Below are 25,915 nucleotides of genomic sequence, written 5' to 3' on the forward strand. Positions count from 1 at the left end.
GTCGGCCATACCATTGTTTTCTAGTTGTTCAGTAACTAAGACCTGGTATTTCAAAAGTGGCTTTCATTTCGATGTTGCCTGTAGTTTTCATATTCCCAAAATCTTTTGTCAGGCAATCATATTTCCAAGGCTTTCCTGTTTCATCTTCCCCAACATCTCCCCCTTTTCGACGGACAATTAAGATATTAGACATAGTCTTACTCGTTATTTTTTGCACACACTGAAGTATACAAGGTACTGCTACTAAAACTATAATTATTACTACTAGAATAATCAAGCCTATTTTACAGAGTTCCCTTAGCCAGGGTGCAAAGCTCCAACCATTAAACAAACTGCCTAGCCAAGACGAGTTATCTGTTGTAATTTGGTTAGCTAGGTCCCTTAGGTTTTGTAACTGTTTGTGAATGGAAACAGAATGATCGGATAAGTTCATACAGCATAATCCTTCAAAATCTTCACAGCCATGCCCATGTGCTAATAAAAGATAATCAATGTAAGTTTGGTGTCTATGGCTGGAAGTCGGAGAAATGTGATGATTATCACATGGCTAATACTTATCAAAAGTAACATTACTAAAACCTTCTGGAAAAAGCATTTCAACTAAACAGGTTGAAAAAGGTTTGTGTCAGATAGACAGATGGTATCGGAGCCTGCAGATTTGGCTAAAGCAACCCAGACATTTGTCTTTGGTTGATTTACAGGTAAAGCTTCACTATAAAAACTAAAACATAAGAATAAAAGCAACATGCACGCGCGCAGATGAGAAAGCTCCATTATTTTCTTGAGCTGTTTTTGGCAGATCACTTTCTTCTGGTGATTCTGCGCACTTTAGGTTTGGGTGCTTGCTTCCTGGCTTCCACTTGCAGGGTCACTGGCTGGTGTGGAGGCGTCGGCAGGTTTTGATGTGTGGTATGGCTTCACGTTTTTTGCTGGAACCCACTTGAGCTCTCCACCTGTGGAAACACATGCAAACCCCTTCCCCCACATTATAAGATCATAAGGTCTTTCTATTTTTCCTGATGCTAAATTCTTAATTAAAACTGGAGGGTGCTCTTTCAGTTTTGCTTTTTTGTTGTTTAGGAAATGTCTATAGATGGGGGGTTCAGGCTCTTCTGCAGAGCTGTTCAAGAAATTAAAAACATACAAGGCTTTATTCAACCTTCTTTGAGGTGTAGCCTGGGCTTTTCCCCTTTTCTGTTGATTTAAAATGCGTTTTAAAGTTTGATGTGTTCCTTTTAGGGTACTTTTTGGCAGTTGTTTAAGATACGGTGAGCAAATGCCACTGTATCTTACAGCACTTTTTAGTTCTTTAATTTGGAGAGTGGAGATGGGAGCCCACATTTTAGGACTGTCAGGCTGTTGGCTAGCTATCACAGGCTTAGTTAATAGACTAAGACTTTCATCTTTATAGATTTGGGGTCTTATTTCATGGCAATCTGTTAATTTAGAATAATCTGAGCACTTTGGAGGATTTTTTGATTCAGAAGGTAGTGCTGACAAACTTTCAGAACTCGTTTTCTCTTTCTGGGTTGCAAGATCCCCGCCGCTTGCCGGCGGGACTCTGGGGCTTATTGCAAACAAATCTGGCTGCTTTTCAGAGTTTACTTGTGTTAGATTTAAAGCATCCGCTCCGTCAGAGGGGCTCTCCGTCTCCCCTGCCACTGGAGCTGCATTATTGCTCTCGGTTCCCCCCCTGCTCGCAGCTTCTGAGGCAAGGCTGCGCTGCGCGGAGGGATACGGCTGTACGGTGTCGGGGGACCCCGGCGGGGGCGGCTGCGGCACGGGGATGGGACCCAGCGGGGGTGATGATGGCATGGCAGAGTTCGGGAGTGGTGCAGCCGATCTCGGTGGCGGCGGGCGAGGAGGCGGGGTGGAGCTGCGCGGCGGAGTCGCGGGAGGATGCGCGGCTGGTCCCGGGAGCGGTGCTGAGGTTGGAGAAGTCTGAGCGGACTGATACCACTGGTCCGGGAGTTGCAGCAATGGCGCATGCGCGTGTTGCGTCATCAGGTCTGCGCGGTAGGCTGTAAGGGCAGCAGTCCGTGTGGCGGGCGGTTCGGGCAAAGCGAGAGATGGCAGGACTGCAGAACCAGGGGCTGGGGCTGCGGTCGCGGGAGGCAGGAGGGCTGGTGGCTGGATCGCGGCGTGCTGCTGCTGGAAGCTTGTAGGCTGGGCTGGGGTGGGTGGTGGTGCCACGGGAGACGGGGCTGCAGTGCCGGGAGACGTAGCTGGAGCAGGGGCAGGAACGGAGGAGACTGCAGACCTCCGTGCAGGCAGCGCGGCACCGGCATCAAGTGGCTCGCGGAGCTGGGGCGCTCCCAGCGCAAGCGATGGTGTGCGGGGATCGGGGAATAGCACAGAAACGGCAGCAGAGACGGGAGTAGACACAGGCGGCTGCTGTGCCGCCACGGGGCCGGGGGGACCGCTCGGGGCGTGCTGTGTGCGCTTGAACGGCAAGGTGGGGGGGTAGGGTTCCTGCGGTAACGTGCACAGGGGGTGCCGGAGACAGCAGGACAGCCGTGGCCGGCGCTCTGGGCACCAGTGTTTCGGGAGCGGCAGGGGACTGTGAAGACGCAGCAGCGGCGGACGCGGATGGAACAATGGCTATCATCGGCGCCGTGTGGGGGGGGGGGACCTGGGGGGCTGGAAGAAGGGTCGCCGCTTGGCTTTGGGGGGGGCCGGCTATAATGGCAGCCATGGCCATAACCGGCGCGGCTGGGGGAGGGGTAACACCCGTAGGTAGCAAGGGGGTAGGCGCTGGCCCCGCCGGGGTACCGCCGGGGGGGCGGGGCCACCATGATGTCAGCAGCGGGGGGTGGGGTAGCAATGACGGCAGCGGGGGGGGGGGTGGAGCCGCGGTGACGGAACCGGGGGGGGGGCACGGGGGGGGCAGGGGCAAGGGGCGGGGCCGCGGAGACGCTGGCACTGAGGGCGGGGGCCGCGGGGGATGGGGCAGCGGGGGCCGCGGGGAATGGGGCAGCGGGGGCCGCGGGAGATGGGGCAGCGGAGAGGAACGGGATGGCGGGAGGGGCCGTAGGGTCCGGTGGGGTGGCTGGGGCCGGGGGTAACGGGCGCGGGGGCCGCGAGCGCAGGGGGCGGGGCGGCGCGCGTCAGGCGGACCGCGGGTATCGGAGCCACGGGGTCCGGCGGAGGGGTGGGGGCCGTGCTCCGCTGCGGGCTCGCGACGGCAAGGGGCGGACTAGCAGCTGGAACCGGGCTCGGCGGGGTGACTGCTGCGGGCGGCGCCACCGCAGCAAACAGCTCTACGAGCGCTCTGCAAGCTGGGATCAGCTGTGCAGCTGCCATATCTCGGTAGGAGATATTATTAAAGAGCTTAACTCCAACTGTGTCCCAAAAGTCTCTTGTAAAGACGGCTGAACGGTCAGCATTTGGGAAATTAAGTCGGGTCCATTCTAAAAGATTTTTTAGCTCGTGTTTAGGCAACTGACTTGGACCAGAGCTTATAAGTAAATGCTTAAGTTGCTTATAGAGATCTCTGTCATGGGCAGAGTGGGTTTGTCCCATTTTTTAGACCAGTATGATACTCACTTAGGTGATGTCGCAGGAGCAGCGTCCTTACTCAGATGTCTGTCGTGCGGGGCTGGCCAGGCACTCCACTCAGCACTCAGGACGCCGCTTTTCGGTCCTTTCCCAGAGCTCCGGTTTCAGGCGTCGCTTGGCAACGGCTTTCCATGCTCAGGACCTCACGGGTGGGTCCGCACTGAGCTCCAGTGCGGGCGGTGCTGAGCACTACTCGCCTGTGCTCGGGGCGTGCGGCAGATTTCCCTCCGCAGAGCTCCGGTCAGTACTGCTTAGCAGCGTGTCCGTGCTCGAGGGGTGATACGGCAGACCTCCTCAAAGAGCTCCAGGGGGCCGCTGCGCAGCAGTGGCGGCCCGTGCTCGAGGACTGCCAGGCAATTCCCTCCAAGAGCTCCAGGTAAACCCTGTGCTCGAAGGCTGCCTCAGCAGAATTACAGAGCTCCAGCTATTACGATGCGCAGCATCGGTATGCCGTGCTCACGACAAGTTCTAGGTGGCTATAACTGGTCTTTTAGTTACCGTCCATGGAGAAAAGTCCTACAGATGGAGAAGGCTGAACCGGGCGTTCAATCACGTTGTGTGCCAGGCTGCAGGTGCTGGGTGTGGGCTCGTCAATCACGGTGGGCGCCAGACTGTAGGTTATGGGTGTGGGCTCGGCAATCACGGTGGGCGCCAGACTGTAGGTTACGGGGGTTCTGGGGTCCAGTCGGGACGGCCGGACGTAGACGGTGACGGATGGAGACGAGAGATCTCTATAGGCAGGTCTTGGGACACAGCCGGTTTATTGTAAAGGGCGTGGGTATTGGGGCACTGCTCAGAGCTGGTAGACTCAGCTCTGAGCAGGCCCAAGAGAGCAAGAGAGTGAACGGGTGAGAGAGAGAGAGAGAGAGAATGAGAATGAGAATGAGAATGAGAATGAGAATGAGAAGAAGAGAGAGAGTGAGAGAATGAGAATGTCTGAAGTCCTGGTTACAATACAATAAATCATCTTCTGCACTGAATATTCTAATTGTCACTAACCAATCTAATACAAGATACAAATCCTATAGCATTTACATACAGCCTATAAGAGTTCTTATATTACCATAGAGTGTTACATCTTAACTTCTAAAAACTACTCTTTGGACCCCTTCTGCTGAGCTAGTAGGGTCTGCTCTGACCCTTGGACCTGTTTGCAAGCAGAGGGTATTGTTCCATCAAGAGGGGATTACTTCAGTCGGCCATACCATTGTTTTCCAGTTGTTCAGTAACTAAGACCTGGTATTTCAAAAGTGGCTTTCATTTCGATGTTGCCTGTAGTTTTCATATTCCCAAAATCTTTTGTCAGGCAATCATATTTCCAAGGCTTTCCTGTTTCATCTTCCCCAACAGGTAGGAGTTACCAGTCTCAGATATAGGAGAAAACCAAATAAAACACAAACACTAGAAAGAAGAGAAAATTCACCTGACAGTTGAATAAGACATTCATTTAGGGAAAAAAAAATCTGGCACACCTATAAAATATTCTTACTGATTCTGCAGAAAAACTTCCAAAGTGTCTTGGAAGCTGTTTGGACTTTAGCAAATGCATTAAAAAAAAAAAAAAAAATTGACATAATGTGTGAGACTGAAATGGTTAATGACTCAAACATTTTTAAGATCACTGAAGGACTTTGCCCACTGTAGCAAAGTGTGCAAAGAAGCAACTGCTCATCTGCCACTACCAAAGTCCATCCCTCCAAATATGCTTCCTGACGGGAATTTGGACTGTGAGTTGAGCCACCTGACAGGGAACTTGAGATAAGATAAAGGTGGCACTACTGTCCAATTATCTCAGATCTATGGAGAAGTAAACAGGGCTGGGAAAGAAGAATGTATCCAAGAGGGAGGCGGTGAGTTTTTGGTGGTGTGATGGCAAAACCTCTGGTCCACAAAAGACAGGAGTGAACATCCACCACTATGGGACAATCACGTGAGAGGCAGCGATCATGTCTTAGAAGGGGCCATAAACCATCAAAGACCCCCTCATTCCTTAGGCCTTCTACCAGAGGACTGCATGTGATTCAAAGTCTTGCAACAGATGCAGATTCTGCTGCGTAAGACATTGAAAAACTCCCTCACAGGGCAGGTGCTTGGGCATTGCCGTGTGCACCTTAACATACATTAATACCCATTGAACTCTATGTTTTGTGGGATCCCCACCACAGAGAAGACCAGAAGACCAACAGGACACCACTGGATCCACAGAGGTGGTGACTAACTTTCCACTTAAACTGTCTCCCTTTCTCTGCCCCCTCCTCTTCTCTTTCTTCTCTTTATCTCTCTACCTCCCATTTACTGATAAATAAAATCCATACTATTGACTTTGGCATATGGTCTTGTCTGCATCTTAATTAATCTCTCTAATAATCAGATTATAACACATAAGCAAACCACATCTGAGACAGTGCAAATTAATTTCAGAGCCCAAAACCTACAAATAGAATTGCCAGAGTAGTCATGTATTATACAAAAATTTTAAGAAGTACTACAATATTCTGTGAGAGGCTTATTACCACATGCAATTTTTATTTTTAGAAGTCAGCAATATAAACAGCATACCCCAGGGTAATTGGATGCAGAATATGCTGACGGACTGAGTCTGACAGACTGAGACAGAATACGCTGAATCAATGGGGACTATGAGAAAATGAGATGCTTCCACTGGATTTCTGCACAGATCCGTTCGAGACCTGTTGCTATTCAGTATTTGCATCAATACTGGAGATGAAAAATGATTCTTAAAAGTTACCAGCAATAATATCTATGGTTGACAGGAAATGAGAGCACAGTAAACACGAACAGGGCAGTTGGAGAGTGATCTGTCTCACCTAATTTAAAAGAGAAAAGAAAGAACAGACTTCTTGTATCAGCCAGAATGATTCCCACAGAAAAGACTTTCTTTTAATAACCTACCAAGAGACTCTGAGACAGACAAACAGACAGGAACATCTTTCTGGAAGCACTTAGATTTAGCATGCAATTTCTGAGATGTTGAACAGCTGAGCAGACATCCTGAGGCAAAATGTGCTGATGATTTATGATTTCATACATGATTATCAAAAAAGATTCACAGACAGCAAGAATTATCAAGGGGATAGGAAAGTTCTTGTACAGAGAAAGTGAGAAACCACCAGGATAGATTACTTGAGGAAAGAGACACAGAGGAAGAACTATAATAAAATGTCCAACAATGCAGGAGCAACAGTGCATCAATTCCCTTTCTGTCTGACCCCTAACAACAAGGGGATCTTCAATTAATGCTAAATCCAAAATTATGAGGAAATTCTCTCTATATAGGAAATATTGTGCATGGAACTCATTGCCACTAAAACCTGCTGATGCCAAAGCACACCCAAAATCCTGACATATCAGGATTCAAAATAATATGGTTACAGTGTCATTCATCTTTCTGATGGTGACCCTGTTGCCAAAGCTCCACTGAAGACTTAAGATGACATGTCCTCCTGCATTCATCCACAACCAGTATGGGTGATGGCAGAATGATTACAAAACTGCCAGACTTCAGAGACAGTGTTTGCTTCGTAAACTGATGATACTGGCTTACAGAAACAGCAAGAAAGGCTGGATGTCTTCAAGAACCATGCCAAAGGAGAGTAACTTCAAACCTGTTGCTCTTATGTATCCTGCAAATTTGCTGCAACCACAGACTCCAGAGAGCCTTGTGAGAGACTCCAGGCACTCACAGATGTCTTGCTACTGCTGTGTGTAGGACAGCAGCTCCTTCTCTGACCTAGACCACTCAAATGAAGTCTGTAATGCCTGGCTCTTGATAAGTGTGGGTATCCTCTTCCTTACCCTTGCTCCAGTTCCAAGTGCCAGACACTGGAACTACAATGCTGCCTTTTTCCTGACATCACAGGACCACAAGTAGTAACTAAACTTTCTCTTTATATTGCCCTGTTGCTTACAGCTTGAAACCCTATTAGCAAGAGCAACCCAGAGTGGGCTGTGAGACTTCAGGTAGCTTATTTGTTCATGAAGTTTGTCATGTCTTGGAGAAAAACAACACAGGACGGATTATTGAAAACAAACAAGCCAAAACAAAAAATAGACTTGCTTTTGTATTCAAAAGAATTCATCACCATTTCACATTTCTGACAACAGCGTAACAGCAAGAGAAAAGTGAAAGCATAGTTCCCATAGTTACTGTTAAAATGACAAGTTGCCACCTAAATAATTTAAAAATAAACAAAACACTTGAAGTAGTGAGGGTATGAATCCAGCACAGTTTACTTTCAATAGCAGTTGTCCACAGGCAAAAGGAATGTGGTGTTCTTTCTCCCCCCATGGCTAAACAGCACACTGATACTCCCTAACCCAGAATACATTTTATTTTCCAAAACCAACAGTTTAAACTCAGAGGTACCTTTACAATTACAATAATCATGTTGATCCCCATGCATTCACAGAGATAAAACATCACTGTAAGACGACTATGCAAGAGAAAATGCTGAAGGACTCCTTACTTCACTTTCTATTCCTTCTTGGCTTACTCTACACCTGCTAGAATGAAAAACTCTTCATTGCAGTGATTATCTTCTGACAATTCATGCAACAATTTTAATGTGGCCTAGCACATCATCAGTGTTCCAAAGCAGTCACTATAAAACTTCCGAAGTCTTTTTATTATCTGCAAGCACTTGCCAATTTTCTTACACTGCTTTCCTCTTCTGCTTAACTATTGTAGCAGTGCTGAGTTAATCCCCTTAGAATGAAGAATCTAATTAACATCTATTAGGTGCTTAAACATTAATTAGACTATAGTAATTTAATACTCAAGCTAATACAATATTTGAGTCTGTAAATGTGCATTTCTGCTACTGGGTGAAGTTTTTGCTCTTTCTTATTCAGAAGATCCAGGAAGTCAACCGTGGTTCCCAGCCTTAAAATTCTAGGAATTTAGTGGGATATCACTGGGGTTTTTCCAGACAAACTAGAAAACTGAATTCTTTTGCAATAGAATAAAACTAAAAGGATTGAAAACTATTTCTTTCTATATTTTTTATTATTTTGTTTCTATTTTTTCTAGTGAAAGTAATTTATATCTTTGTTATAAGTGGGGCATCCATGAATACACTTGTGCAAGGATTTTTCCTGCTCCTTCACTGCAGTCATCAGCCCACTGTGCACTGAGGAGTGCACGGAGTGGGATGGGAGGAATACCACTGGACGTCAATATCTTGCAATGTGGCAAATGTTATGCAATTATTAAAAAAGAACTGATCCCCAATACTTCTCTCTGTCCTCAGTTTTTCCTCTTTCACACTTGCGTGCTTCACACATTCCCCTAAGTAATTCCATCCAAAAACATGGCTAATTCAACTATACCAGACTCCAGCCTGCTATGCCCTTCCCTTTATGACCTTTCCTGAGTGTGACTTGGGGTAGAGAAAGAGATAATATATTGCCAACAACCACTACCTTATGCACTGCATTTCAAAGAAATGATATCACCCTAAATGGTATTTGTTACTCAAGGAGCTGACCGCAGGGCAGGGACAAGATCCAATGCATGGCTAGAGGTAGCAGTACCACTACACCACTGGGTAGCTCCCTAATACACTGCATTTGAGACAGCGACTGGGCTTTTGTGCAGAAGCTGAGGAGAGCTGTTATCAAGGTATGCCACATCCATGGATTCTGCAGTGGCCAGGAACAGGCCTGGTACACAGGCAGAGCTGGGATGGGGCAGGTGGTCTCTGATGGAGCTTGTTGATCCACAAAACTTCCCTCACAGCCCCTGCCTGGAAAAGTGTTTCCCAAGGCAGAGCAGCTCTCACAGGCAATCCAGAGACTCATGCTGCCTTTCCACAGCTATGCAATGAGTGCCCTAATTCCACCAGAAACCTCCTAAACACAGTCCCTCACTCAATACATGTACAGGAAAGGAGTATGCACACCTGCGTGGGCATCTGGACCTGCTGAAGCAGAGAGGGGATGTTCCTGCATGTTGTCTCACAGGGTCCTCTCACAGGGGTTGCAAGCACATTTCATAGAAATATAGAATCATAGCATGGCCTGGGTTGGAAGGGGCCTTAAAATTTCATCTAGTTCTAACCTTCCTGCTGTGGGCAGGGACAACTTTCACTAGACCAGGTTGCTCAGAGCTCCATCCGACCCAGCCTTAAACACTTCCACGAATGGGGCATCCACATACACATAAATATAGTATTACAGCACAGTTTTTCCTGGACTTATCTCACAGACTGTGGGTCCTGGAACTAAGGGTGTTGAGGTCCTCACGATCAGTGGGCTTGGTGGAGTGCTCTCCCCTCCCCTGAAGATCTGTTCATGATGTCTGTGGTACGGGCACACACACCATGCCACATCTCAAGAATGGTTTTGCCATCTCATCAAGAACATGGTGGTCTTCTAATTGAAATTAATGCAGTTCTGCTTGTCAACCCTCTCACATGTTGCAGCAGGCTTGACTCTATTAACAGGGTGGTGTGACGGTGCTAAACAAGCTTTTGGGCCTTTCAGAGCGCTTGCTGTCAAGGTCCAGGTTGCCCCTTGCTCAGTGTTCTGGAACACCAACGCAGTGGTTCTTACTATTGGAAAATACAGCAGTAGGAAAGAGAAAAAATTTAAAATAATTTATGTTCCTGCCTCATGATTAGAGAGAAAATCAACAATAAATTCTGAAAAAAATAACAATGTAATGCAGCATGATTACTTTTTTGAGCAGCAAACTCAGGATGCCGCAGGCCACTAATTGGACTAGTCTCCTCGCCACCCCACTAAGGTTTCATCCCCTGAAGGAAAGGAATAAGCCCCAAATGTCATCTGAGTCTTGGGTTCAGTTTGCTTGAGTGGTAGAGAAGAAAGAAGAGACAAGTCTCCTTAGAAGTTCTGGTTCCAACCATACAGCTCTCAGTTGCATCCAACTCAGATCCAGGAAGTATTTTTCATCACAAGACATGCAAAACACAACACCCTCTCCTAATTCCAAAATAAAGGTAGTCTAATCAATAACACAGGTACACTCCACCATCTGCTATTTCTAGTTCTGTTGTTCCAGAGTTCCTTACGCCACTGACCATCGCCCTTCACACAAATGTAGACAAGCTTGAAGAACAGTGAAGTAAGTTTTCCTTAAAAATTACTGTAATAGGTAGGAGAGTATAAACACTGAAGATACACACACAATTTAAACATCTGCGGCATGAAGAATAGACAGGCATAAACAGGATCATCTAGATCATCAGTTGGAAGAGATGGTGCCATTTCCAAGGGGGGTTTTTTAGACTAGATCATACCTCATACAAAACTGTAGTATTACCATGAAGGAGAGGTCCATAGCAAATGTAGGAATGGCCAACGACCCAGCCTAAATCAGAAGCTGCCCACCACACCTAAAATTAAATATAAACAAAATTACAGTTAGGAGTTATAAGAGGCATTCAAAAATGCTTACATGACATTTCAATAGAATTACCTCACCAGGTTTGAGGCCATATACAGCTGACATGGTCCAGTTTAGCATAACTGCATAGCCACCTGTTGGTCTCACAACACCCTAAATGAGAAAATTTGAGTATTAAGTACTTAAGATTAAGATTTGAAGGATACAATTATATTGCTGTCTTCAATCAAATGTTAAGGTTTTAGCAGCAATAGAATTAAAGTTGTCTAACTCCAATACTTCTCACTTAAGAAAAGGATCTATTCCAATAAGAATATACTAACACTTCCACTAAGTAAGTAATTTTGGAAAACAAAAAACCAAACATACAATGAAACAAACATTCAGAAGATAACTAACAAAGCTAAAATTCTCTCACCAAAGTTGGATATAAAAATATTTAGTCAATATATGTTCACAAAAAATAAGATATTAAGTATTTACCTCACTTAAACTGTACCATCCAAATGCTAGGCCTATTTTTAATTCATTGCCTACTCTCTCTGTATCATCTCTGGAAAAGAGAAGCACCTGCAAAGTAGACAATCCCTAAAACAACTGGGGTGGATTACTCCATGAAATGTATCTGTCTTTCTGCCCTGACTCTTTTTAAAGATGCCAGAAAATTGGCTTAAACCTATATATATTTTTGAAAGTTTACTATCTAGTCTGAAGTGCACATATGAATGCTAAATGAACACCATCCCAGTCTTCAGCTAAAAGAGGGATTTAAAAATTAGAATGAGAGATTATCAATAGCATCATGTACCTTGGTAAACCAAAAACCAGCTCTAGAACATTATTAAAATTTTGGAAATATTTTGCAGTATTAGTATGGTCAATATACATTTCATCACCTTTTAGTACACTATTACCAAAGAAAGAATTAAGTAAACTATGTCCTGGTGTTCTAAACTAAAATTCAGATTAAATCCACTGGACCAAACAAATATGCACTGCACAGACATTACAATGCAGCTGTCTTTCTGTGCCACGCATGGTACATTCTCTGATGTACTTAATAGAATGAAACAGACACTTTCAAGTCTTATCCACGAAATGAGAGACCACAGAGATAAATTAACTCATTAAAATGGAGATTGCTAAGGCAGAGAATGGTTTACGAACACTTCACCAATTCCAGGCAGCAGACTGCCTTTGGTCCACTCAGCTTCTAACTTCACCTTTGCTCTGAGATCAACAAAAGTTTTTTATGAAGGTCATAACCAAGTAGTTTTACTTGCATGACCATTTAAATTAAGTTCCTTAAATGAATAAAAAAGTTATTCACTGAGAGTTACTTATTGTAGCTTACTGCTAGTTGAAAATCTCTCTCATAAGGGTGATTAATTAAAGGTATCTGTATTTTTCTCTGCAGAGACAACACAGTGAAGTAAACTTCTGAGAACTATTACCTCTGAGATATTCTATTGATACTCAGTCAAGGAAAATACCTATTGTAACAAAGGATCTCATCTTGGGCTTTTTGACAATATAACATACATATCCAAATCTAGGATATACATGTTGCTTTCAAAGGCCCACACTGAAGGTAAAAACAGAAGACATTTTTCTCAGAAAAACTGATGTTTGTTTTCCCTTACATCCTAAGAGATTCTGAACTTCACAGGCAACACCATTACATAATTTTTTAGTAGTTAAACTGCTCTCTTCAGGTTGTGTGATACTGTCTGAATCAGTGGTGGTAAGACTCTCGCCAGAAAATTGTATTCAGCTCGTCTTCCACACTGTAAAAGCGCATTGCAAGTACCAAGCAAACACTCAGAGAGTTCACTGTCAAAATGAAATCCTTTAAAAATAGATTGTTAAAACTAATTTACATTCCAAAGCAAACATTTTCAAAGAATACCCTTTGTTAATTTTCACTTAATCTAAACTTCTGTTTTTAGGGTATTACGTACTCAGAATTGCGCAGTAACACAAGCCTTCAGAACATGCATTATTCCATTTAATCTGTAATGTCATTCACCATGTCTTATCTACAAGAAAATTAGCTAATATGTAAATAATGAACAAGATTAGTCAGCAATAAATGCTACCACACAAGTGATGTATTAACTGATCTTGTCATTAAGTGACTATACTACGCTTACCTAAGAAAGTTAAAACACAGAAGATAGTACTGAGTAAAAGACATTCTGCTTTCCTCAAAAGTTTATTTTGTACAAACATTTGAAGCAAACGCATCTTATTTTTATATTACTACTATTTAAATAAGCAAACATGATTTATTCCTAGACACTGCCTTTACAATAGTGAAATGTGAATAAATGAGATTAAACCATTTCTAGCAGTGCTTATCATTTTATAGCACTGTGCTCTGGCAAACATTTTCAACCTTTTCAATTAAATAGTTTTTCAAGGGGAACTGCAAATTCAAGGGGAATTTTCAAGGGGTCGCAGGCACTTAGACGACTGATAGTCCTCTACCTTGGGCAAACCTGTTGTACCAGATGTATACAGAATATAAAGTGGATGGTCTGAGGGAACTGAGACACATTTTGAACACTGTGCTTTTGCAAGCTCTTCTTCCCAGTCAAGATCACGACCTTTGGTAAGAGGAACATGGCCCTGCCCATTGAAAAATAAGAAAATTGTCAAAAGAAAACCAGATGGAATAAGTGGAATTCAATCAAAAAACATGTACTATTCAAATTTTTTATATAGTACTATTCAATTTTCTGTACATTCATACTGCTTTAGTTCTATTTAGTATTTAAATCTTATTAATATATAAAATATAATTTTAAAATTAAAAAACAAACTACAATAAGTACAGTAAAATTTTACTTGCAAAAAAGTAAAGGCACATGCATTACACAAGCATCTATCTGAAAGTTAACATAAAGGCACTACAACTGTGCACCCACCAAATTAGGTCGGCGGTAAATGAGAACTTTATCAGGTTTGCTCTGTACCCTTGCCAGTGCTCCTTCCAGGAGAGATACGTATTCCACTTTCCTTTTCGGTTCTACTCCAAAACTTGCTGTTACAATAAGTTTGGGCTAAAAAAAGAAGTTAGATAGTTAATATGTACATTTGCAATATATTTTAGATATGTAACCTAATAACATCTTCCATTAAATTCAATATATAAAATTTATCTTTACATAATTAGAAATGGGTTTAGATCAGTTTTCTACAGTAAATCAAGATTGTGTGATCTCACTGTCCATGCACTTGCTTTTTGTTCGGAAGAACATTAATAACTTCTGACACTTCACTATTTTCAAACAAATTTGGGTAAGAAATCAACAATATTAACTTCTTACCAGTTGCACAAATATTAATAAACACAGAGAGAAAAACTCCTGTCCATCTTAGCTCCTCCATTAAGGAAGAGTGGTGCAGTGATGTCAACAGTTAGCTGTACTGTTTTGCCTTCTTCCTAATGTTTCCAATTTCATATTTCCATACTAGCTGTAGAACTTTGCTGGCTTTTTCACACCCTGCAATAAATGTCACAGGAGGGAAAAGAAGGCAAAAAAGAGATGGCAGGAAACTAGAAATACATGAAGAGAATAAGCTACAGTCATAAGGCACATGAAGGGAGTAAGGCTAGAGTCTTTCAAGAGATGGTTGAAGGATTGAGGGTGCAAAACAACTAAAATCAGATTTGTATAGCTCTGGGGCTTTTTAGACTAATTTATATTTCCAAATGTGGACTTCACATCTTTGTCATTAAATTAACCACAGGTTTTGATATAAGACTTCCTAAGTCAAGAAATCTGCATACAAGCTATTTCAACTTAGGTCTGAAGATCAGTATTTTTATTTTTAGTTCTTCAGGGAAGAAAAGGTAGCACGAAAGAAAGTATGTGTTAGAACATATTTCATTTGGAAAAGAATGAGTCTTCAATCTCCTTTGTTTTGAAGTTTTAGAAGTTTATTTATCATATGCCCCTCAGTTTGATCAAGCTAGTTTACTAATTGTAGCATTAGCATAAATCTTATTAAGTAGGCATAAACCCCAACGCCACAGTTAAAGCTGCATTAAATTCAGCAGATTGTTTTCTTGTGCAATAATAAAATGTTTCCTGTCCAAATCTGTCATTCAGGAAAAATCCCTAACTGGTGTGTATTCAAAATAAAGATTCCAAATGAGCTTTAAAATTTCGGCATTCATAATTTTCTTTTTTGGAATGCACTGATTTAATAAAAGATGATACAATACAATGCAGTTAAACTGAAAATTTATCGGGAGGCCACCCTGAAGTTAGTCTAACTTTTAGCTTCTAACTGAAGTTAGACTTGTAATAAATACAAGACATACAGCTCTATTCAAGTGTTAAGATGAAAGACTCTTGTCACCACTAGTTTTAAAGTAATTTGTATATGATGCCACCTGTGCTCATCGACTGCTTTGTATGCAGTAAGGACATCTAAAAACAACCAATACTAAATTAGCTAAGGTGATGTACTACCCAAGTGAAGAAGCATCATGGATCACTCTGTGCAACTCAAAGGCCCACTACTGGTTTTAACTGCTCTTTTCTACTCTTTTGCCTCTCTGCCTAATGACATTATCGCCCCTGCACCTCTCCTCCCCTACTGCTTTCATACATCCATTTCCCACCTCTTCTGTGGTTCCATGTAGTCCTGCATGTTAAGATTAGATGGAAATATAACTCATTTGAAGAACAAACCAGGGAGAGTTCAAGGGTCTGCTGGAGAAGGAATGACAGAAATAGTGAGCTATTGAAAAAAACAACAAGATTATGAAGTAGAAATGAGATAAAGCAAGGCCCAATAGTACAAAACCAACACTTTTGTTCTGTTGTAAAGACTCCTCCTACAAATTTTTCTATAGTCTCTAATACTCCTTGAGTGATGCAGCTGACACTCCTGAAGGAGAGGATGCCATCCAGAAGGATATGGACAAGCTCAAGGAGTAGGCCCATGACAACCTAATGAGGTTCAACAGGGCCAAGTGCAAGGTCCTGCCCCTGTACCAGGCAAACCCCCCCAAAAATCAGTGCATTCCGGGGAATCAAGGACTTGAGAGTAGTCCTGCCAAGAAGGACTTGGGGATACTGGTGAATGAAAAACTGGACATGAGCAATGCCTGCTGCAATAGGACAAAGAGGTAATGGTCTTAAACTAAAAGAGGGTAGATTTAAACTTGATATAAGGAAGAAATTTTCTGCAATGAGGGTGGTGAAATACTGGCACAGGTTGCCTAGAGAGGTGATACATGCTCCACCCCTGGGAACATTCAAGGTCAGGTTTGACAGGGCTCTGAGCAGCCTGATCTAACTGAAGATGCCCTGCTCATTGCAGGGAAGTTGGACTAGATGACCTTTAAAGGTCCCTTCCAACTGCTCTATGATTCTATAAACCTACCTATTGTTTTGATACTACAAATTATATATTCCCAGACTCAGGTGAAGGGAAAGATGACAAAAAATCCTGTTCTCATGCTCTGTATCACTTCATCACAATTCACTGCAGAATGGCCTGTAACTGCCAACACCTGACACAAGTAGAAATTACCAGCTGCAGGACTTTGCAGCATTCCCAGACCTATTTAAAATTCAAGATAAATTAAGGTAAGCTGGCCAAGTGTACCTTTTCAGTCACTAGAAAGTGCTTCTTATTTCTTTCACTCAGACTTTCCAACAGAATGTGAAGTTTGATCTTTCTTCCACAAGAGCATCTTACAGCCAGCTTTCCACTGCACATCTTTAATGCTTTCTAATTAATTTTATCTACATCAGGTCTTGTACTGCAGCATCTAAACCAATTCACATAAAAGCCTAATAAAAAGGTTAGGTTATTGTACAACTGCTTTATTTATTCAGTATTTTTACTATCACAGGTGCTTACACGTAACCTCAGGAGTGTGCAATTCACTAATCATGAAAGCTTTGCCATGTTGAAAATTGGGGCATGTTTTGAAATTTAGATTGAGGATGTGCCTCTCCTCTTTACTCACATTTTCATTATACATCAGATGGACCAAAAAATCATCCATAACACTCAGACCTGCCTTTTAAAGAATCCAAAAGGCAATGTAAATTAGGATTTAATCCATGGCCTGCAGCTAATAATTCTATAGCTAAACCTTCAAAAGAGCTGCTATGTGACCTTGGGTAGAAAAGTTAAACTTCCTCTCTTTTCATTTTAATGCATGAAGCAAGGATTATGATTATTGTGCTCTCTCCCTTTTTTCCCCTGAGGAAAAACCATTGGGATTAATTAGTTAATAATTGGAAAACACTCTAAAAGTAAACATGCTAGATGATTTGCATTGTAGCAACCTCCATTTTTAAAGCTTAAATTTTTTTCTTTTGTATTATTTTTCCCTAATTACAGCTTGTTAAAAAAATGGGGAAGTGAGAAGACAGGGAAAACTAGAGAGCTGTAGTTAGCCTTTTTTCATCATTCCAATAAACCATTCTGGCCATTTTATTAACATCTTTGTTAAAGCATCAAGGAGAGGAAGGGGAATGCATTCAACTTTCTATTTACAGATATTTATAAAACTGAAGCTTCAGTCATCTGAAAAGCACTTCTGTACACAGAAATCTAAGTGAAAGTTCCACAGATCCTAGAGACTTGGACCCTATACAAAATCCTGTTTTGATTTATATGTCTAAGCAACATGATTCAGTGGTAAGACGGCTACCACAGAGAGTCTGAATGATTCAGGTGCCTGATCAAGGTGACGAAGACTTTACCTTGCTCACCAGTAGAAAACAAGAATAGGCCATTCCATTGTTAGCTGGTTTGGAACTGATGCATACACAAGCTACTAATATGCCTATAAGGTACTAAGATCAGTCAAGTACTATTTTCATTTTCAATAACACAGACTTCATAATGCTTTATAAACAAGCTCAACTTGTGCCGAACACAAGTCTTTAAAGCATTCACCTCTATTAATTATGAAATCTGCACAGTCACTTAAGGCAACTGTTTCCACAACTGTCGTGCTTCATGCAGAAATTAAATTAAGTAAAATTACAGCTTGTCCTAGTTCCAGCCAGGACAGGGTTAATTTTTATAACAGCCAGTAGGGGCATGGCCAGGACCCAGAGGCCATTCTATCCCACCTCAAGCCATACACAGGGTGGGAAAGGGATAGGTCCTCTCCAGAGGGTGTGGTGGAGTAGTGCTCGTTCCGCATGATGACCACTCACGTGTCAATCATTCACCTCTCTTGTACACTCTGAGTATTGTTGCTGCTACTGTTCATTTATTTCATTGCTCTTTCTAGCATATTGTTCTTACCTCAGCCTGATCTGTACCTTTTAGGTCTGCAATTCTCCTCTCCATCCCACCACAGGGAGGAGGAGGGAGAAGGGGGAATCGAGCAAGCAACACGTGGTTTGGAGGGTTTCTGTGAGAACAATAGATTGGGGAATACCATTCCTAAATCACAACATAGCTGAAAAAATGTACTCCCTAATATGTCTAAACATCAGATTAAACCAATGAAATCATTTAGGGTTGGCAGCATTTTCCTCATATACTTGGTGAAAATGCTGAACCAAAAGCCAAGATTAAGGTGATGCTTTGTAGAAAAAGATTGACAAACATGAGAAGAAAGTACACTCTATACAGACAACAGTTTGTTAAACTCTTGGTTTTCTAGAAGGTGTCAAAATTCCTCACTCAGTGTCTGCTACACAAGTATCAACCTCAGCACAGATGTAGTACTTTGTTCATATTGCAACAATAGGTATTATAAACAAATTGAGATCGCGTGCCACACAAAGAGAAATGTTATCCTGTCTAGAAAAAAACCAAAACAATAGGTTTTTGACATTGACTGATAGGAGTAACTAATGCAATGGTGTTTGTTGCTCCAAACAGGTTATTACCTTTGCATGATCAATGCGAACTGAAAGCTCTTTAGATGCAAATCCACCAAAAATCAGGCTATGGGTGGCTCCTATTCTTGCACAAGCCAGCATACAATACACTGTCTGTGGAATCATGGGCATGTAGATGACCACACGATCGCCTTTCTTCACACCATGTTTGATCATGACATCAGCTAACTTGGAGACCTGTACTGACAAAACATTCATATTTAAAGTTTCTCCAGATCTTCTGTTGCCCCATAAAAAAAACAACTTTCACACAGTCAACAGATGCACGACATTTAAAGAGACAAGCCGGTACGATAAAGAAAGCTGATGTAATATAATAGAGGTTCAGTAAATTTAAGCCATTTTCCTTTTTGCAAAAAAACTAACATATTTTTCTTTTGTAAAATAAAAATGGAAGGAGTCTAACTATTGTAGTCAGTACAGCCAAAAAAAAAAATCAATAGCAATGTTTAGAAAATTTTCTAACAGCTCATTCTTTTAATCAGGTAACTGTTTATATTTCTCAATTTTAGCTCTTAAGAATGAATGTGAACAGGGCATTTCATAATACAAGTTCTGTCCTAACTAACTAACTTTGAAACACAAATCAAAATATAGTATTTTCTTTACTACAGTGTCATAAACTTCTCAGAATCTGAGAACCTTACACCCTGAACCAAAGATAAATACAAATTCAGAGAAATATCTAGATTTAGAAATTCATTTTTGCTCTCATTTTCAGATTTTCATTTTTGCTATGCAGAAACCTGAAGACAGACTATGTACAGCAGCAAAAGACTGGAAGTCAAGAAATGCAACAGACTGATCAGCAGCAATGCCTCTGGAACGCCATGAGAAAATATTTATTACTTTGACAGTACACAATATTCTGTCACAAAACTAGTATTGAATATTTCATTAGTATGCCAGGATGGACAATTCAGCACATAGTAAGTTGGGTTACAGTGAGTATGGGAGCCTGTGACAAGCACTGTGCAGTTGTCCCAATCTGCTTGCTGTGGCATGGAAATGTGGCACCTTCTGAAAGAAACACTTTCGTTTATATTATTTAAAAATTTGAGTTTTCTCTTTTTAAAGAGTAACTACATTCAGTCCTAGAATCCTGATACATATACTGAAGAGGACATCAACTGCTTTGTATGCAGTAAGGACATCTAAAAACAACCAATACTAAATTAGCTAAGGTGATGTACTACCCAAGTGAAAAAGCATCATGGATCACTGTACAAACCAAAGGCCTGCTCTTTTCTACTGTTTTACCTCTCTGTCTAATGACATTATTTCCTGCACCTCTGCTCCTATATTGCTTTTATATATGCATTTCCCACCTCACTGTTTCTCTCTTCAGTGGAAATATATGTTCAGACTTTCAGTAACCTGAGACAGTAACATCCAGAAGCTCCAGAAGCATCTGCTCTGTCTTTGCATTTAATTCACAGCTCATCCACAATCAAACAGCACATTTCTACACTTCTTCCCGAGGATTTAAAAAAATGGAAACACAGAAGCCCCAGGCAGGCACTCTTGCATCAGCAGATACTGCATAAGTTCCATTTTCTGTAAGCATTGCATAAATACCTGCTGTTATTTTCAGCCACAAGAAAGAACATGTTTGTAAGGCAAAGTCTTACAAACCACACCAAGCTGAAAACTTGGTATCTATACCAAACTAAGGTATCTATATGGTTTGTATGGAACAGAGCTCTTATCTTAAATATTACTGATTTTCAAGAGAAAATATCTTTAATGCTAGACTTATTAATACCTATCAATATAATATAAAACTGATATATACTATCAAAACTCAACAAAAACCAAAGCCTGGACATGTACAAAGCTAGAATTTATTGCCATACCACCAGCATTTACAGTAACTTCTAGGTATAATTGGTGAAAGTAATTATAAATAAAGATAACAACTCTACTTCCAAAGGTAAATTACTTTTCTATATTTCCTAGTGTAAAAACATTAAAATCTGCAAACACAGAGCTAACATTACCTTCTCTCAAAGGCACAAGAAAGCTAATAGTTATCTTTCCTGCTTGTGACTCTCATGCAGAGGGTTGACAACAAGGCCAGAGGCAATGAAAATAATATTTACTAAGTACTTTTATAGTCACTGTAAGTGTGGATAGTGGGCAATAAATAGTTAAACACAGTGGACAAGTATTATTATTATTCATTATCATTTCATAAATAATTATGAAAAAGGCAATGGTTGCTTGCTAAAGGAAAACAACATTATTTAATGATCATAATTAGTAATTTTGTAATAGAAGACTTCAATTGCCTGTAAACAAGCTATATAACTGGTTCCTGGGTGTAGGAGGGAGACAGTGAAGAGATCTGCATGTACTTAAGTAATTTCTATTTAAGTCTATCATAGCTAAATTGTATTTAAAGCAGAGCAGGTGTACAGCATACTGTAGACAGGAACTACATGTCACCTGTGCAAACCCAGTAATCACTTGTCTATACTACACTTCCCCACCCTAAAGAGTGTAATGTCACTGAAGACAACAATCCAGTACAATACATGGGTATCTATGATTTTCCTTGTGCCCTTTCACTCATCTTTCTGACAACCAGGGAACATTTGGACTATATAATAAAACACTATCTCTATCTGCAACTATTTGGAAGATGGAGGAACATTGTAAAGCAGTTTTACATTGCTCTTCAGATTGATGTTGTAGCCCTGAAACATCCAAGCACAATCACTCTGAAAAAAAATGAGAGGGGGGTAAAGTGAGTACTGACATTTCATTAAAGAGTTAAAAGTCATGAAATCTTCCACTTTGTTACAATGCGTTGTCATTTATGATTTACACTAAGACAGTGTAGTGTACTTTATCACTCAAAAACTAACATGCTATTTCTCCATTTTTCTTCAAGCTTAAGACTGCTCACTCACTATAATTTATTTGACACTTCAGTTATAAAATCACTTGAGACCAAGTGATATAATAAGCAACTCAAGTAGGCTTTCAGCTTTGAAGATCAGAGCATAAATTACACTTCTATCAAACACATGGACCCAGTGAGCATGGTTTACTTTTACCCAGCAACCAAACAACTACTACAGCTGTATTAGCAGCTAAGGTTTCTAAGTAATTCAGTTCTGGAGTAAACTCCAAGCAGTTACTAAAAACAGTTTTGGTCCATACCAAAAGAATTCCTCTTAAAAGATACTAAACGAGAAATCCCATTCAAAATGCTCAAAAGAGGAATTCCAAACCTTCCTGGGTTGAACAGTGACTGGGATTCACAAGCACAGAATCCGTCAATGCAAGCTAAACTCTCCTAGACCTACAAGATCCATGAAAAAAATACAACAGCCTGTGTCCCTCCCATTTTCATCAGATCTCTTTGTCACTTTTGTTATCAGGAGTCTAGTAGCTAGCAGATTAACTAAATTAAACTTACTGTACAGGAGTGGACCAGAAAGCTCCAACAGACAAGCTATTAATCTCAAATATTGCCTTTCACATTTATTTGCTTTTGATTAAGAACAAACTGTAGAGAATTCAGATACAGTATTTAGATAGGACTCAGCCTCCAGAAAGATTATAATGAACTTCTGAGTGAGTACTGCTACATACCCCAGAAAACTTAAACCAGTTCTTCCATCTGGTTTGACAACGCTCTTTAAGAAGAAATGTAGATGAAAGGATGTGTATGTCAACTAGCAAAATTTTCTCGCTTTGCACAAATCTGCCATGTCCTAAGACAATTGATACACTTACAGAGACATAAACTTAGGAGACTTAATATAATATCAAGCTTAAAAAGCAGAAAAAAGGGCTATTTTCCAGTTCTTTTCAGAGGAAATTTCTACCAAGCAAGTTCACTTAAGATCATTTACATTAAAATGTTGTATTACTGCATTAAAATAAAACTAGTATTATATGTAATGTATATATACATTGATTTAATATATACACATATCTTTGCATATATATTGTGTATATATCATAAGCCTTGAAGGAAAATGACACAAAAATTGTATGTATAAAATTGCAATTGTACTTGTTATATATAAGTATAAATAAAATTAGATAAGGAGCTGGATCCTTTCAAAGTCTTCTGACTTCTTCAAAGACCAAAGCTAGCTGTTCCAGCTCCAGTTGTTTTCTGAACTTGGTAAATAAACAGAAAACTGGTAAGGAGTAAATGTTTTCTATTTTTTCCTTAAAAGGTAGAATGAATAACAGGTTTATCATTTCTTTGTAGCTGTATGACTTCTCTTTTCTTGCAACAGTGGAATAAACCCCTCACAAACTGAATTACTGTATTCTGAACCTCATTTCACATTTTAAACCATAGGTTCACATTACTTCAGACACTACATGCATATCTTAAGTACAGTGAGTGTGTTGCATTCAAAGTAATCCATCTTGCACATTGAAACACATTAAGGAAGAATCCAAGTCTGACTCCAACATTTCTTTGTACTCAAGTTCAACTGCTACATGTAACTGGAAGAAAGAAGCCAGCTAAAACAGGGTAACAGCATGAGGGCAAACCTCCAGCTGACAGCCGTGAGAGCCAAGAACCTTTCAGTGGGGCAGGCTGCAAACACCCGTGGTGGCAACAGCCCATGATGAGGCACAGAGTAAATCTGAGTGGGCTGATGCAGAACCAGATACTCACAACCTCAGCAGGGGCAAGCTGCCTCGGCCAACAGGGAAGTCGAAATCCACAGACCTTCCAGACAGAAAAGCCACTGGCACTCCCATGACCAGCCTGCATAGGGGCAGGTCACACAACTTTCTTTAGAGTTCCCCCAGTTAAATTTCATTTGGGCTTACACTCAATTATGTGCAGCAATAGCCAAGGTACACATTTCATTTCTATGGAACTCTATTTTTGCTCATCACAGCCACTGTCAAGAGACTTGACTAATGCTATGCTTAATCTTTTAAATAAGATCTGTTAGGGGAAAAGAAAATGAAATCAAATACAGACAAGTTAAAATTTAACCAAAAAAAATTAAACTGTAAAATTAAAAGAGGAAATAGAGGAAGTTCAAAACCTATTGGATGCAGTATAATTTGGCAGATGTAGTAAAGCTAATAAATCAATACTGAGCACAGCAAAAGAAGTAAATTAGTGAGGTAGACAATTTCTACCTCTCTGGTATCTACGTACTATGCAATATTTACTGCCCCTTCTCATTAACAAGGTTATTCTGAAACATACCTGTTCCAGAAGTTCCTTATATGTTATTTTCTCTTTGGTATTTGTTACAGGACTGTCATAAATTATGGCAATTTGGTCTCCTTGTCCATTCTCAACATGACGATCTACAGCATTGTAACAGATATTCAGCTCTCCACCTACAAACCTAAAAAAGAAGTTTTAAGTATGTAATAGCCAGCCTTCCAAACCAAGACAACTTTTTCTTTTTTTTTTTTTTTTTTTTTTTAGCATTTTGTGTTTTTCTTTTAAGGAATGAGAGCATTCAATTAAAACATAGCTCTTAAAACATTATACTCACTTCAGGAAGTCATTTTTTATTCTGTAACCTCATGATTGACTCAACAAGCTAAATACGACTATTAGTGAAAACAGAGAAAAAGTACTGTATCTTATTTGACTTAGCTAAGAATCTGCTAAACTTGGTCTTGGTTTAACTTAATTTGCATTAATCACTGATTTTTGTATCTATGGTATCACAGAAAAAGCATAAATTCACATAAAATAATTCGACATTACAAAAATATGTTATTATCCTACTTTGTACAGTGCACACATATCCTTTTCAAGGAAACAGGTGCAGGACTCAAAATAGTCTTATTCATCTCTTGGCAATAACAGCTAAGCATACAAGCATCTATAGCTAAATGAAAGTGACCTAAACAGTTATAAGATCATATGATTATAATGCATTTGACAACACTGTTTTACATCAGTGACTCAAAATTTTCTGTGAAGTGATATGAGTCATAGCCTCTTCAATAGCTAGACATTTACAGAAAATTCTTATCTTCCAATTAAAGAAAAACATTTCACAAACATAGGCTTCACTTTTATTGTCAGTTTACACAGAAAAAGAAAATAATCAGCATAATCCTCGAAGTACAAAAAGACAGAAGGTACCAGATACAAAGACAACTCTACTTACTGGAAGATGACACAGTACCTAAAGGTTAAAGCTCACACTAAATGATGCCCTTTTTGTTTGTTTTTCTAGCTGTACATACCCCTCTGCAGCAAAAATACCAATACACAGAAAACACACAATTGAGAGTTTCCAAAAGGTTCTATGGGGACAACCGTACAGTGATAACATATTGTTATAATGCAACTAGAAATAACAGATGGCCTAAAGTAACTCACTACTAGTTAAAAAAAATATTTCCTTCTTCACTTTTCCTCTTTAGTAAAAGAGTGCTCTAAATCAGGGTATTTTACATATTACTCTTATATCCATACATACAGACGCCATGGGACAGTTTTTATTGTCCAAAAAAGGCAATTATGAAATTAAAACCAGTTAGGATGTTTAGGATGCAGCAAACTTACTGCAACTCCTTTACAATGCCATTTATAAGAAGAAAGTGGGGGACCATGAAATTCACAAACCATTCTCTACTACAAAACCCTTTCCCTAAAAGGAAAACCACATGAACAATAAAGGACCTGGAATTGTTTCACATAATACAGAGAAACTCTGTATTACTGTCATAAAAGTTGTGTAAGGCTCAGATTTTTATATCAAATCACTGTAGGATGATATAAGCAAGGGAACACAGTAACTGGGCTATGCATATTCACTTAAAAATGGTCAAAACATGAGCAGGCATGAGAGCTTTGGTTCTTCTAAAGACACATGGCAACATCAACATGAATTTTTAGCAATCACTTACAAACAAGTGTGTGAAAGACATAACTGTGGTTTAGTCAAAAACCAAGACTATCTGGAAGGTGTGATGAGAGCTTTGCTACCCTGTTCAGAAGGAAAAGAAGGTTCTGACAGGATCAGAAAAGTGAAGATGCACCTACCATAACCACGAGAATTTGGCTTTCCTACTGTCACCCAAGGACATGCTCAAATTCTGGCTGACA

At 40.6% G+C, this 25,915-nt stretch overlaps 1 protein-coding gene across 6 annotated transcripts in view; it reads right to left on the reverse strand.

Annotated features, from left to right (window-relative positions):
• ACSS3 (acyl-CoA synthetase short chain family member 3) overlaps window positions 1-25,915 on the reverse strand; it is a 75,109-nt gene that overhangs the window by 42,758 nt on the left and 6,436 nt on the right. For 2 of the 6 annotated variants that reach the window (XM_048302577.1, XM_048302581.1), the window contains exons 2-8: window positions 24,047-24,191; window positions 21,516-21,566; window positions 18,832-19,020; window positions 13,876-14,010; window positions 13,436-13,576; window positions 11,018-11,098; window positions 10,839-10,934 (exon numbers count right to left, since the gene is read on the reverse strand). In XM_048302577.1, the coding sequence (XP_048158534.1) occupies window positions 10,839-10,934; window positions 11,018-11,098; window positions 13,436-13,576; window positions 13,876-14,010; window positions 18,832-19,020; window positions 21,516-21,566; window positions 24,047-24,191 (838 nt within the window). Of the gene's footprint in view, window positions 1-10,838; window positions 10,935-11,017; window positions 11,099-12,906; window positions 12,985-13,435; window positions 13,577-13,875; window positions 14,011-18,831; window positions 19,021-21,515; window positions 21,567-24,046; window positions 24,192-25,915 lie in introns of those variants that run through there. The other 4 variants (XM_048302578.1, XM_048302579.1, XM_048302580.1 and 1 more) reach the window with 4 other exon arrangements.

The sequence above is a fragment of the Corvus hawaiiensis genome, chromosome 4 (genome assembly GCF_020740725.1).
Source record: "Corvus hawaiiensis isolate bCorHaw1 chromosome 4, bCorHaw1.pri.cur, whole genome shotgun sequence".
Taxonomy (NCBI): Eukaryota; Metazoa; Chordata; class Aves; order Passeriformes; family Corvidae; genus Corvus; species Corvus hawaiiensis.